The sequence below is a fragment of the Manis javanica genome, chromosome 6, assembly GCF_040802235.1.
Source record: "Manis javanica isolate MJ-LG chromosome 6, MJ_LKY, whole genome shotgun sequence".
NCBI classification, from domain to species: Eukaryota; Metazoa; Chordata; class Mammalia; order Pholidota; family Manidae; genus Manis; species Manis javanica.
This window is the reverse complement of record NC_133161.1, coordinates 108,071,685-108,084,116: the sequence shown is the minus strand read 5'-3', so window position 1 is coordinate 108,084,116 and position 12,432 is coordinate 108,071,685. Positions and strand designations below refer to the sequence as shown.

General features: G+C 40.5%; 1 protein-coding gene across 3 annotated transcripts; it reads right to left on the bottom strand.

The window, feature by feature from the left end:
* Nucleotides 1-200: 200 nt before the first annotated feature.
* H2AZ2 (H2A.Z variant histone 2) lies at nt 201-11,860 on the bottom strand. 3 transcript variants are annotated; one of them, XM_073239183.1, is made up of 5 exons: nt 11,700-11,858; nt 8,844-8,921; nt 6,352-6,465; nt 4,230-4,359; nt 201-531 (listed from the first exon to the last, which is right to left on the bottom strand). In XM_073239183.1, the coding sequence occupies exons 1-5, from the start codon at nt 11,700-11,702 to the stop codon at nt 470-472; spliced, it is 387 nt and encodes a 128-aa protein (XP_073095284.1). In that variant the 5' UTR covers nt 11,703-11,858; the 3' UTR covers nt 201-469. The 3 variants fall into 3 exon arrangements, with proteins under 3 accessions (XP_073095284.1, XP_036850846.2, XP_073095285.1); XM_036994951.2 differs by lacking the exon at nt 4,230-4,359 and having other exon boundaries at nt 11,700-11,860; XM_073239184.1 differs by lacking the exon at nt 8,844-8,921 and having other exon boundaries at nt 11,700-11,859.
* Between the last annotated feature and the right edge of the window lie 572 nt (nt 11,861-12,432).

Sequence of the window (12,432 nt, the reverse complement as noted above, 5' to 3'; positions counted from 1 at the left end):
TGCAAAATAACAGTATGTACCACAAATGGATAGCATTGAAGATTAAATATAACATGTTACCAATCATGATAAAGCTATACTCCCATAATTTGCTTTAAGGTTATTCTGAATATATATGATAACCAATTTGAAATTCAAAAAATTTCTAAGTATGAGCAAAAAATTTCCAACACATCATGAACAGACAGCTTTGAGACAAATTACTTTTGTAAAAAATGGTTTATCAATTCCATTTTTGTATAAAACATATGGGACAAACCTAGTCAATCAACACAACTGTTCCACATGAAAAGGTACTTTTATCAAACTTTGAGTCTAAGAACGTACAAATGTTGCTTTTACTATGTCTACAGTAACTGTCTATGCTCTTCCATTTAATTGTCTTAAAAACTCCACATATCCCCATTGTTTCTTCTGTTCCAGTTACAGTACAATGACGGGCAGGAAGAGGGTTGACTAAAACAACACCCTAAGCAGTTTTCTGCTGTCCCTTCTTTCCAATCAGAGACTTGTGGATGTGAGGGATCACACCTGGAATGAAATGAAAAGAAGCAGTGTCTTAAAAAATTGAGACTGTTGTATACCTTACCTCAACAAAAAAGAGCAATTATATAAAGAATGAAATTTACACAAGTCCTCACTGACATTCTGATTTTGTTAAAGTATCTCTGTAAGGCTTCCCATCACCTTCGAGGTCTGGAATGAACTTTATAATGTAAACTGTATTTTTTTTTCCTCAAGTGTACATGGAGTGTTCTCCAGAATAGATCACATACTAGGCCTCAAGAAGAGCCTCAATAAATTAAAAAAGATTGAAATTGTACCAAGCAGCTTCTCAGACCACAATGGTACAAACTAGAAATAAATTACACACACACAAAAAAAGATGCTAAATGACATGCTTCTAAATAACCAATGGATCAATGAACAAATTAAAAACAGAAATCAAGCAATACATGGAGACAAATAAAACAAAAACACAACAGCCCAAAATCTGAGGGATGCGGCAAAGGCCCCAAAGAGGAAAGTACATAGCAATATTGGCTCACCTCAAGAAATGAGAATAATCACAAATAAACAGTCTAAAATCACAAAGATACTAGAAAAAGAAAAACAAATTAAACACAAAGTAGGGACACAATAAAGATCAGAGCAGAAATAAAATAGAAAGAATAAACAATAGGAAAAAAATGAAAACCAAAAGCTGTTTTTTTGAGAAAGAGAAAAAATAAACCCCTAGCGAGACTTATCAAGGAAAAAAGTGTACACACATAAACAGAATCAGAAATGAGAAAGGAAAAATCACAATGGATACCACAGAAATACAAAGATTAGAGAATAAAATGAAAAATTATATACCAATAAATTGACAACTTAGAAGAAATGGATGACTTCCTAGAAAAATACAACCTTCCAAGACTGATCCAGGAAGAAACAGAAAATCTGAACAGACCCATTACCAGCAATGGAATAGAATTGGTAATCAAAAAACTCCCCAAAACAAAACTGCAGGTCCAGATAGCTTCATAGCTGAATTCTACAAAACATTTAAAGAAGAGCTAGTACCCATCCTGCTTAAAGTATTTCAAAAAGTAGACAAGGAGGGAATATTTCTAGATTCATTCTATGAGGCCAGCATCATTCTAATACCAAAACCAGACAGACACCACAAAAAAAAATCATAGCAATTTGATATCCCTGATGAACATAGACGTAAAAATCCTCAAAAAAATATTAGCAAACCGAAGTGGGGTTTAATCCAGGGATGCAAGGATGGTACAATATTCACAAATCAATCAATATCATACACATCAACTGAAAGGATAAAAACCACATGATCATCTCAATAGATGCCAAAAAGCATTTGACAAAATCCAACATCCTTTCATGATAAAAACTCAACAAAATGGGTGTAGAGGGCAAGTACCGCAACATAATAAAGGCCATATAGACAAACCCACAGCCAACATCATACTTCACAGCGAAAAGCTGAAAGCTTTTTCTTTAAGATCAGAAATAAGACAAGGATGCCCACTCTCCCCACTTTTATTCAACATAGTTCTGGAGGTCCTAGCCATGGCAATCAGACAACACAGAGATAAAAAGGCATCCAGATTGAGAAGGAAGAAGTTTAACTCTCACTGTTTGCAGATGACATGATATTGTACATATAAAACCCTAAAAACTCCACCAAAAAAACTACTCGGGTAACTGAATTCAGCAAAGTTGCAGGATACAAAACGAATACACAGAAATCTGTTGCATTCCTATATACTAAAAACAAACTAGCAGAAAGAGAAATCAGAAAAACAACTCCATTTACAATTGCATCAAAAAGAATAAAGTACCTAGGAATAAACCTAACCAAGGAGGTGAAAGACCTTTACTCTGAAAATCACAAAACATTCACGAGAGAAACTAAAGAAGACACCAAAAAATAGAAATACATCCCATGCCCATGGATAGGAAGAATTAATATTGTCTAAATGGCCATACTGCCCAAAGCAATTTACAGATTCAATACAATCCTTATCAAAATACCAACAGCATTCTTCAATGAACTAGAACAAATAACTCTAAAATTCATATGGAACCACAAAAGACCCTGAATAGCCAAAGCAATCCTGAGAAAAAACAAAGCTGGGAGGATTACACTCTCTGACTTCAAGCTCTACTACAAAGTCACAGTAATCAAGATAATTTGGTACTGGCACAAGAACAAACCCATAGACCAATGGAACAGACTAGAGAGCCCAAGCATATATGGTCAATTAATATATGATAGAGGAGCCATGGATATACAAAGGGGAAACGACAGCCTCTTCAACAACTGGTATTGGCAAAACTGGATAGCTACATGTAAGAGAATGAAACTGGATTACTGTCTAACCCCATACACAAAAGTAAACTCAAAATGTATCAAAGACCTGAATGTAAGTCATGAAACCATAACACTCTTAGAAGAAAATATAGGCAAAAATTTCTTGAATATAAAAATAAGCAACTTTTTCCTTAACAAATTCCATGGGTAAAGGAAACAAAATTAAAAATGAACAAGTGGGGCTATATCAAACTAAAAAGCTTCTGTACAGCAAAGGACACCATCAGTAGAACAAAAAGGCATCTTAAAATATGAGAGAATATATTTATAAACAACTTATCCAATAAGGGGTTAACATCCCAAATATATAAAGAACCCATATACCTCAACACCCAAAAAACAAATAACCGATCAAAAAATGGGCACAGGATCTAAACAGACATTTCTCCAAAAAAGAAATTCAGATGGCCAACAGGCACATGAAAAGATGCTCCACATCACTAATCATCAGGGAAATGCAAATTAAAACCACAAGGAGATATCACCTCACACCAGTTAGATGGCCAACATCTAAAAGACAAGAGATAACATGTACTGGCAAGGATGTGGAGAAACAGGAACCCTCCTACACTGTTGGTGGGAAACCAAGTTGGTGCAACCAGTGTGGAAAGCAGTATGGAGGTTCCTCAGAAAAATAAAAACAGAAATATCATTTGATCCACTAATCCCACTCCTAGGAATTTACCTGAAGAAAACAAATCCGATTCAAAAAGATGTGTACTGCTATGTTTATCACCACACTGTTTGCAATAGCCAAGATATGGAAGCAACCTAAGCGTCCATCAATAGATGAATGGATAAAGATGAGGTGGTACATATACACAATGGAATATTATTCAGCCATAAAAAAGAAAGAAACCCTGCTATTTGGGACACAGATGGAGGTAGAGGGTATTATGCTCAGTGAAATAAGCCAGGTGGAGATAGACAAATACCATATGATTTCACTTACACGTGGAATATAAAAACAAAACAAAGCAGACAGAACAAAACAGCATTAGACTCACAGACACTGAGAAGTGACTAGTGGTCACCAAGGGGGAGAGGAGTGTGTGGGAGTGTGGGAGGGCAAGGTGAAGGGGACTGTTGAACCACTGTGATGTACATTTGATAATTTAACCCCCAAAAAAGTGCTTTTTGGGAAAGAGTAATAACCAGAGCTTTCAAAGTTTCTACAAAGGTGATCCAAAAAGGGTTAAGAACAATTTATATCTCACCTTCATGATTCTGACTCATTTGTTATCTCGTGTCTTCTAGTTGGCTATGATTCAAATGCACTGTACCATCAGTCTGAATTCTCTGTTAGAAAGGCCAATAATAACCTAGGCTGAAGAGTATTAATACCTACCACCCCCAGCTATGGTAGCTTTGATAAGAGAATCCAATTCTTCATCTCCACGGATCGCAAGCTGCAAGTGACGTGGAGTGATCCGCTTCACTTTGAGATCCTTGGACGCATTACCTGCCAGCTCCAACACCTACAGCACATCCACGAGACAGCACATCAAAGGACAAAGCATTTCTAAGGAATCAGCATAGACTCACTATAGCTAAAAAGATCACTATAGCACCTCTCACAACTATAGCTAAAAAGATCACTATAGCACCTGTACACAAAACACACAAGACAGACAGAAACCAACAACACATTTTTCTTTTTTATATCTTTATACTGCTTTTATAGAACTCTCTTTACTTGACTGGCCCATTTATATTCATTCTTTGCAAGGGATCTAGAAACTACCTTCTACAGAAAAAAATAAGGACAAGGGTTAACACTATCCCTAAGCCATGATTCTGAATGTGTACATGTAGAAAAATATTTAAATAAAATATTAAAACATATTTTAATATATCCATGTAGTCTGTTTTTGCAAAGCCCTTAGTAGCTGGAATTTATTTCTTAGTACTTGTATAAGTTAAAAAATATAATTAAAAGAATTACTTATTCATAAGTTTTTAACATCATTGGATCCTACAATCTCTATGCAATAAGCTGGAAGCCCTTTACGAGAATTTTCAACTAGAGGAATTTTGAAGTCCTGGCTAATCATAAAACTGTGTTTTTTATTTGTTTTTTGCTCCCCAGACTATATTTCCATTATGAAACCTTTGATGGAAGTAGTACAAAAATAACGCAGTGCCTCTCACTTACAGTGCTGGGAGGCCTTGGTGTGCATCTGAAGCAACTGGCACACTTTGAAAACAACCAGGATCCTCTCACCCCCGGACTCTGGTCGGGGGTGATGCTTGGTCCCAATATTTTTCTGAAAGCACCCTAAGTGACCCCAGTGTGAAGCCAAGGTTGATAAGGGGTAAGCCAACTTTAGATTTCAGTATTTTCTTTACCTCTACTAATGATTAAAACCCCAAACTTAAATAGGTAGAAAGTATGCTGACATCTTATATGCATTTACTGTCTTACCTTAATCTAAAAAACTGTAATCAAAGTTTTCAAGAATTAAGAAAATGGGAGTTTAGATGGGATTTGAACACTCTGACTTGGAACAAAATACATGCCTTTCCAAAAAGTTTAAGTAAAAACTGGTATAAGACTGAGTGGGAGAAAGGGGGAGAAGAGGCTCTCAACTACACACACGGCCAAAACCGAACCCCTGACTCTTGACATAATGAAGCTGAAGCTGTCCATCATTCAGTGTCAAGTCTCTAACTGGACACACACGACTTAATGAGGCTAAGGAAATGACAGCAACGGTAATTCACACAGGTTAGACACAAATCTCTCGGCCTAGCTCTCAACCACATCTTCCCTAGTAAGAACCTCCCCTGTTTTTGCAAGGCTGGCTATCTCTGTCACTTGACTGGTTACTCAAGTTACTTCCCTGGCTTGGAATGTAGCTGAAGGCATCTCATGGCTTCCCATGTGCTGTCCTTAGGAGTGGCTGGGATGGAGGAAATGGTGGTCCATGACCCTTGAATTAACAACTCTTGCCCAATCAACTTGTCTTTCTGAAATGTCATACTGAGCAAGATACAGCATTTTATGCATACAACCCCACAGAGAATCAGACTGATCCATTAGGTCTTTTACCAATTTTATCATCATCATATACTTTAAATTTCTAAAATGTATCATCACATTAGCAAACCTGTTCCCTACCCCAAATCTTCGTTTACTAAGAGGCTGTGCTGGAGCTTCACAAATATCATGTATTACATATTAGATTAGATACATGCTTCAGAGCTCACCTAATTAGCAGTACAATATTTAAATGTTACTTAGAAATTCAATTGTTGACCTTTGCTTAGCTTTAAAAACAGTACACCAAGGCTCCTTTTGACACTGGCACTGGGCAACAGGCTGTTAAGACACATTTTTAACTGCCATTAAAGAAACCAATGAGCAGATGTGTTTTTTTGTTTCCAACCCTCATCTCCCATGTCCCAGCCGGGTGCAGTCTAGGATATCTTCTGCATTCCCGTATGTGACAGACACTGTCCCCACACACCTCAGCAGTGAGGTACTCCAGAATGGCAGCACTGTACACTGCAGCTGTGGCACCGACCCTTCCATGGCTCGTGGTTCGAGTCTTCAAATGTCTGTGGATGCGGCCCACTGGAAACTAGAAGAGAGACCAACCGGATGGGCAGCACTGGAGCGCTGCCACAGCACTGCTGAGTGAACAGAGGCTGAGACTAGCGATTAAGTGTAGGAAGCAAGCAGCCTGGTCATACACCTCGGCAAACAAAGCCACTGTGTTATGTTCTAGTAATCAGCCCAAAATCGTCACACTTGCCATTACCATCCTGAGGAAAGAACAAAAAGTTAAAAAACGCGAACCACAGGGCTCATGAATTAACTTGCAGAGTATACAGGATCACTGGAAAACGGAGGGAACCTGTCCTGCACAGTCATCAAGTGCGCACACTGCACAGCAGTCACCCATCTGTATCCAGCTAACACTTTCATAGAGCAGCCTCATACAACTTTGAACCTCCACCACTTCCCTTGGGCCCCAGCTCCATTCTTCTTTCCTCAGTTTCAAGATATGACCTGACAGCTAAGAAAAACTCCATTCTCTCATCATAACTCTTTCTACTTTCTGAGAATAGGCACTTTCTTATTTCCAACTATCCCAATCCCACCTGTCTGTGCCTGTGGCTATTCAGGCCTTCCTGCCGTTACCATGTCATTACTGCATCAGTTCCAGGGACCTCCTTCCTACTGGCTCCTCTCCTTCTGCACACTTAAGACCTCTTCACACATATGGCAGCTGCTTCCACTCACAGGCAAAATTTAAAAGCAAACCCTGAAACCTTTACTTTCTTGTCACTGGCTTTCTCCCCATCTGAACTTGGCTTCTTTTAAACACCATTCTTGAAGGTCAGCAGTGACATTTTAATTATCAAATCTATTAGCCACTTCTAGATTGAATCCTTCAGGAGAAAGGCATGATTCTTGTTCGTTTACACTCCTTCCCTATGTAATTCTTAGCTCCCTAAAAGCAAGATCCATACCTTACTCTCCTCTGCAGCCTCAGTCACTGGCATGTCATCCAACACATGGGAGGGCCTCGACAACCTGTTCTCCTCAGGCTGCAGAGATTACACGGAGCTCCAGCAGTAACTCTGACCACTCAGTCTCAGTCTCTCCTTTCTCTGAACCAAATGCCACGTATTTCTGAGGGGTCCACCAATGTCCCTGTGTTCCTTTCTCCTGCTCTACTTAGGAAACTCAGTTACAACGTGAACTACTGATTTTACATTATGACCTTAAATCTGTAATTCTTTTAAAGGCCTCTTAGAGAGCTGGACTCAAATCTACAACTTTAAGACATTTTCATGTGGGTGTTTTGGTGGAACTTCAAAATGAACTCCATTTTTATTTTGCTTCCTGAACTGTACTTTCATGTATTTTTACTGAAATAGTTGATATACAGTATTATATTAGTTTCAGATGACAACTTAGTGAGTCATCAGTTATATACATTACTAAACACAATACCATCTGACACCATATAAAGATATTTTATTATAAGCTATATTCCCTATGCTGTACTTCCATCCCTATAACTTCCACTCAAATTTATTATCTCCTAACTTGATCCTATTACAAACTCCTCTGTCCTCTGGGGTCAAACTTTGCAGACACCTTTCCTGGACTTTCCTCTCAACCCCATAGCTTTCTACCCCATTTTAGTTCCAGTATGTGTCACTCTGTTCCTCAGCCACTACAGTCACCTCTGTCTGTCCTCCACCTTCCACTTCAAACTAAGGACCCTTCAAATAAATTCTACCTGAGATTCACATGATGCTCTAAGATACAAAATGCACCCAGTAAGTCTAAGTTTCCAAATTGAAAGTCTCCCTTCGTTCAGTACCACCCGGATCACATCATCCTGCTTATTAAAAAACTTTCAATGGCTCACCACTCCCAAGAGGATAAAAATCCACACCTCACAGTCTACACTTCAAATATTCCTGTTTAAAGTTTCTTACATGTAAGGAATGACTCTTACTCATCCAGAAAATTTTGAAATTGTGGATTAAAGTCACAACAATATGAAGTTTGAAAATATTTAGTGTTTCAACCATACCACTCAGTCTAAAACTGAAGCTATGGGGGAAATACTAAGGACTAATGGACAGTTCACTTTCTTACTCAAAATTCTATCTCATCCTAAAAGTCAGTGGACCACTACAAACACCTTCTTCAGAAGAAAAACCACAGCACATTCAACTCCATATGATACACTTTTTCAAAGAACCAGGAACATAGTTATAATCTAGAAACAACAGATTTAAGAGAGCAAAATTACCAAATTCACTTGAGATCTTTTTGTAACTTGTTCTCATTTGGAAGAAGAGAAAACAACAGTTGTTTTATCATTTAAACTTTGATAAGCTAATCTCTTACTAAGTCAGTAGTACATTTTATAGTTAATGAAACATCTGAGTGTCTAAAATTTAATAACGAATTACCACAGCATGTATACATTACCTGTAGCCCAGCTCTCTGCGAGCGAGACACTGCTTTAGCTTTGGCCTTCCCACTGTCTTTTCCAGCTTTGCCTCCAGCCTAAGTGAAAAATACTCCAGATGAAGAGTTGAAAACACTATTTCAAAAATATTCAGGAAACAATTTCTTCTAGTTTTATTTTAGATAATTAAAAAAACCTAGGTGATCCCCCTTAATTTTAAATACACATGTTCTAGCACCATTTATTAATTTATGTAATATGAGGTCAAGCCTTAAATGCTTATTTAAAATGAGATTTCTAAAAATTTGAAAATATTTCTCAAATTTCATACTGAAAAATCGTCAAGTCAGTATAACTTTTATGCTACAAATATATCATGATGAAATAATTTTTAAAAACATGAATAGATGTAATTTCCAGAAATATTCACAACTCTTTTGGAAGGGGAAAAAAGCATCTTAAAAAAAAAAAAAAGTAGAGAATTATCACATGACAGAGAAATTCCAGTTCTAGGTAATCTAAAAAACTGAAAGCAGGGCCTTGAACACATTATTTGTAAACCCGTGTTCAAAGCGGCATTATTCACAACAGAGCAAAGTAACAGTTCTAGTGTCAACTGATGCACGAAAGAATAAACAGTCTGGTTAACCCGAACAGTGGAAAAGTAGTCAACTGTAAAGGAAGGAAGGAAATTCTGATACCTGCCACAACTTGGATAAAACTTGAAGACATTATGTTAAATGAAATAAACAAGTTATAAAAGGGCAAATACTGTATGATTTCATTTATATGAGGTACCTAGTCAACATCATATGTACAAAAAGTAGAATGGAGGCTGCCAGAAGCTGGGGAAAATGGTGGAAAGAAGAGTTACTATTTAATGGGTATAGAATTTCCGAACAATTCTGGAGGTGTCTAGCAGTGACGGCTGCAAGACAATGTTGATGTACTTAATGCCATTAATTGTACACTTAACAATGGCTAAAATGGTATATTTTTTGTCATCAATATATTTTTGTTGTTGTTACCATTAATCTACAATTACGTGAAGAACATTATGTTTACTAGGCTCCCCCCTTCACAAAGTCCCCCCCCACAAACCCTATTAGTCACTGTCCATCAGCGTAGTAAGATCTTGTAGAATCACTACTTGTCTTCTCTGTGTTGTATGTCATCAATATTTTACAATAAGAAAACCTTCAAACTTAAACTAAGGCAGTTAAGCAATACTTTCAACACATACATACTTCTCAAATAATCTTAATGTTCACTAATATGACATGGCAGATAAATGCATTGGATATTAGGCAGCCATTTAAATAAGGTAGATATGTGCTGATAAGCCACAAAACATTTCTTCATGGAAAAGGCAATGTATGGGAGTGGAGTGAGTTTTTATGTAAACATGGGGTATTACAGAGTGTGTACACATTTCTAGAAAGTAACAAAAGTTACTTGCCTCTAGAGAGGGAATACTAGGGGTCTGACTTGAAAGGGGAAACCAATATTCTTTTGGACTGTTTGATTTTACCATTTAAATCTATCATTTTTTCAGTTAAAAGAAAACTAGTCAAAAAAGAAATCACTGTATGAGATTGGCTACTATTTGAGGGTCTATATTTTTTAAATAGTTTAAAAAACTTTTAAAGTTAAGTATCACCAGTATATATAGTCTCCATAATCGCACATCTTAGTTGATTTCATGTTTACCTCCCAAAAGGCACATGAAAAACACCATAAAGTCTTGGCAGGTATTAGAAGCAGGAAAAGGCTAAGAACCAATTTATAGCTCTTCCTTCCATTTAGTAATTTAGCAACAGAGACTGCTTTAGGTTTAACAGAGAGAACCTAGAATCTTTAGATTTCTACCAGAATGCTTCTATTATTTTAATAAACTCTGGCCATACTGCTGTACAAGAAGATACAGCAGACTTTGATTTCTGAGGTCAGCTCAAGTCGTAACATATTCTCACTTATTCCTCAAATAAAGAAATCTTTTAGCTCTATTTAAAAACCGGTAAGTGATGCATGAGTCTAAAATTACAATAATCGCCTATGACTTACTAAATAAAAACTGGTTGTCAATTAAAAGCCGCCAACAGCAAAACTCCCAGGCTTCCCAATTTACTCTTCTTAAGCAAGTTAATCCTTACTGCTTCAAATTCACCGTACTGGTTTTACGTATTTGCTTTTTAAGGAAATCAGCTTTTAAAAACCCCAGTTCGTTAGTGACTATTTCCAAGGTGTGGAGACAGCAGACGCAGTTCCAAACTTAACCAGCATCTCGGCTACACCTGCGGGAACCAAGTGCATGACCACCCGGCAGCCCGTCAAACGGCGCGCGCCCCCGCCGCACGTCCACTTTGCAGTTTGCAACGCAGCCCAGGCGCTCGAACCTTTCTCACCCCCGCGCCGCGCTGGGACTCGGCGGCAACAGGCGTTTGCGTGGATGACACCTCGGAGGCCGGTGATTGTCCACTCCGGAAATTCGACACCGGGACACAAGCCCTTCCTTGCACACTGGGGGAGCCGCCACCTGCTCGCTTCCCGCCAAGCCCAAGTCTTCCGGCCCCGAAGGCGGCTCCGCGCGCATCACCAGCTCCGGGCCGGCCGCAGCACCCCAGCGCGGCCCCGCCAAGACCGGGCCGGGCGCGAGCACGTCACGGTCGCACCGCCCCTCCTCTCAAAACTTCTAGCGCTTCGCCCTTTCGGAGCTGCTTTCCTACTCCGACCCGCGGGCGGACCCACAGTTCGGCCTCCGTCCGCTCACCTCGCGGCGGCCGGCGCCACTAGGGCGAGCGCGGCCTACGCAGCCCGGCCGCCGCCTCGCGCCACCGCAACGGGCAGAGCTGCCGCCCCCGCCCCGCCGTCCTCACCATGGTCTCGGCCGCTCCCGCCCTCGCTCCCACCGAGCTGCCGCCGCCGCTGCACCGCAGCACCGACTGCCGCCGCCGCCGCCGCCGCCGCCGCCGCCGCCAGAGTCTGGACAATAACCGGGGCCTGCTTCACGCTGCCGCGGCCAATGCGCGCTATCCTTACTGGTTTGAACCCTGGCGTCCGCCCAATCACCCGCCTCCTTCTAGGCAGACACCGCCCCCGGTCCCCTCCTCATTAACGGCGGTTTGTTTTTGCACACGGCACGCAGAGGCGGGGCCTCCTGCCCCAGCACTGGCGCGCCTGAGCGCGAGAAGGGGCGCGGCCACGCGCGGCCCTTTGCTTGTCTCCACGACCCGAGCCTGACTAACGAAGTAGCAGACCAATGAGGGCAGAAGGCTGGTGGAAATCAGCCATTGAGGACATCGCCCGCCTGCAAGGAAGGCGGGCCGCTGGGAACGACAGTGGGATTAGCCAATGAGTGGAGCGATTGGAGGCCACGGCGGCTTTCTCTCGCGTTCCCGGCATAAACTCTCAGTTCTGAGACTTGTTTGCGAAGAGGAGGGCGATGGGGCGTGGTCCCCTGACGATCTGTTACAACCCCAGGACTTCTTCGTGCAGGCCGTGCTCTTGTCCCTTTTGCGTGTTGGGTCCGCAGGAGGCAGCGCGGTCGTCCGAGGTCACAGCCGGCGGTCGTCGGGCCGAAGTCTGGGTTCGTACTCGCCCGCGCCGCGC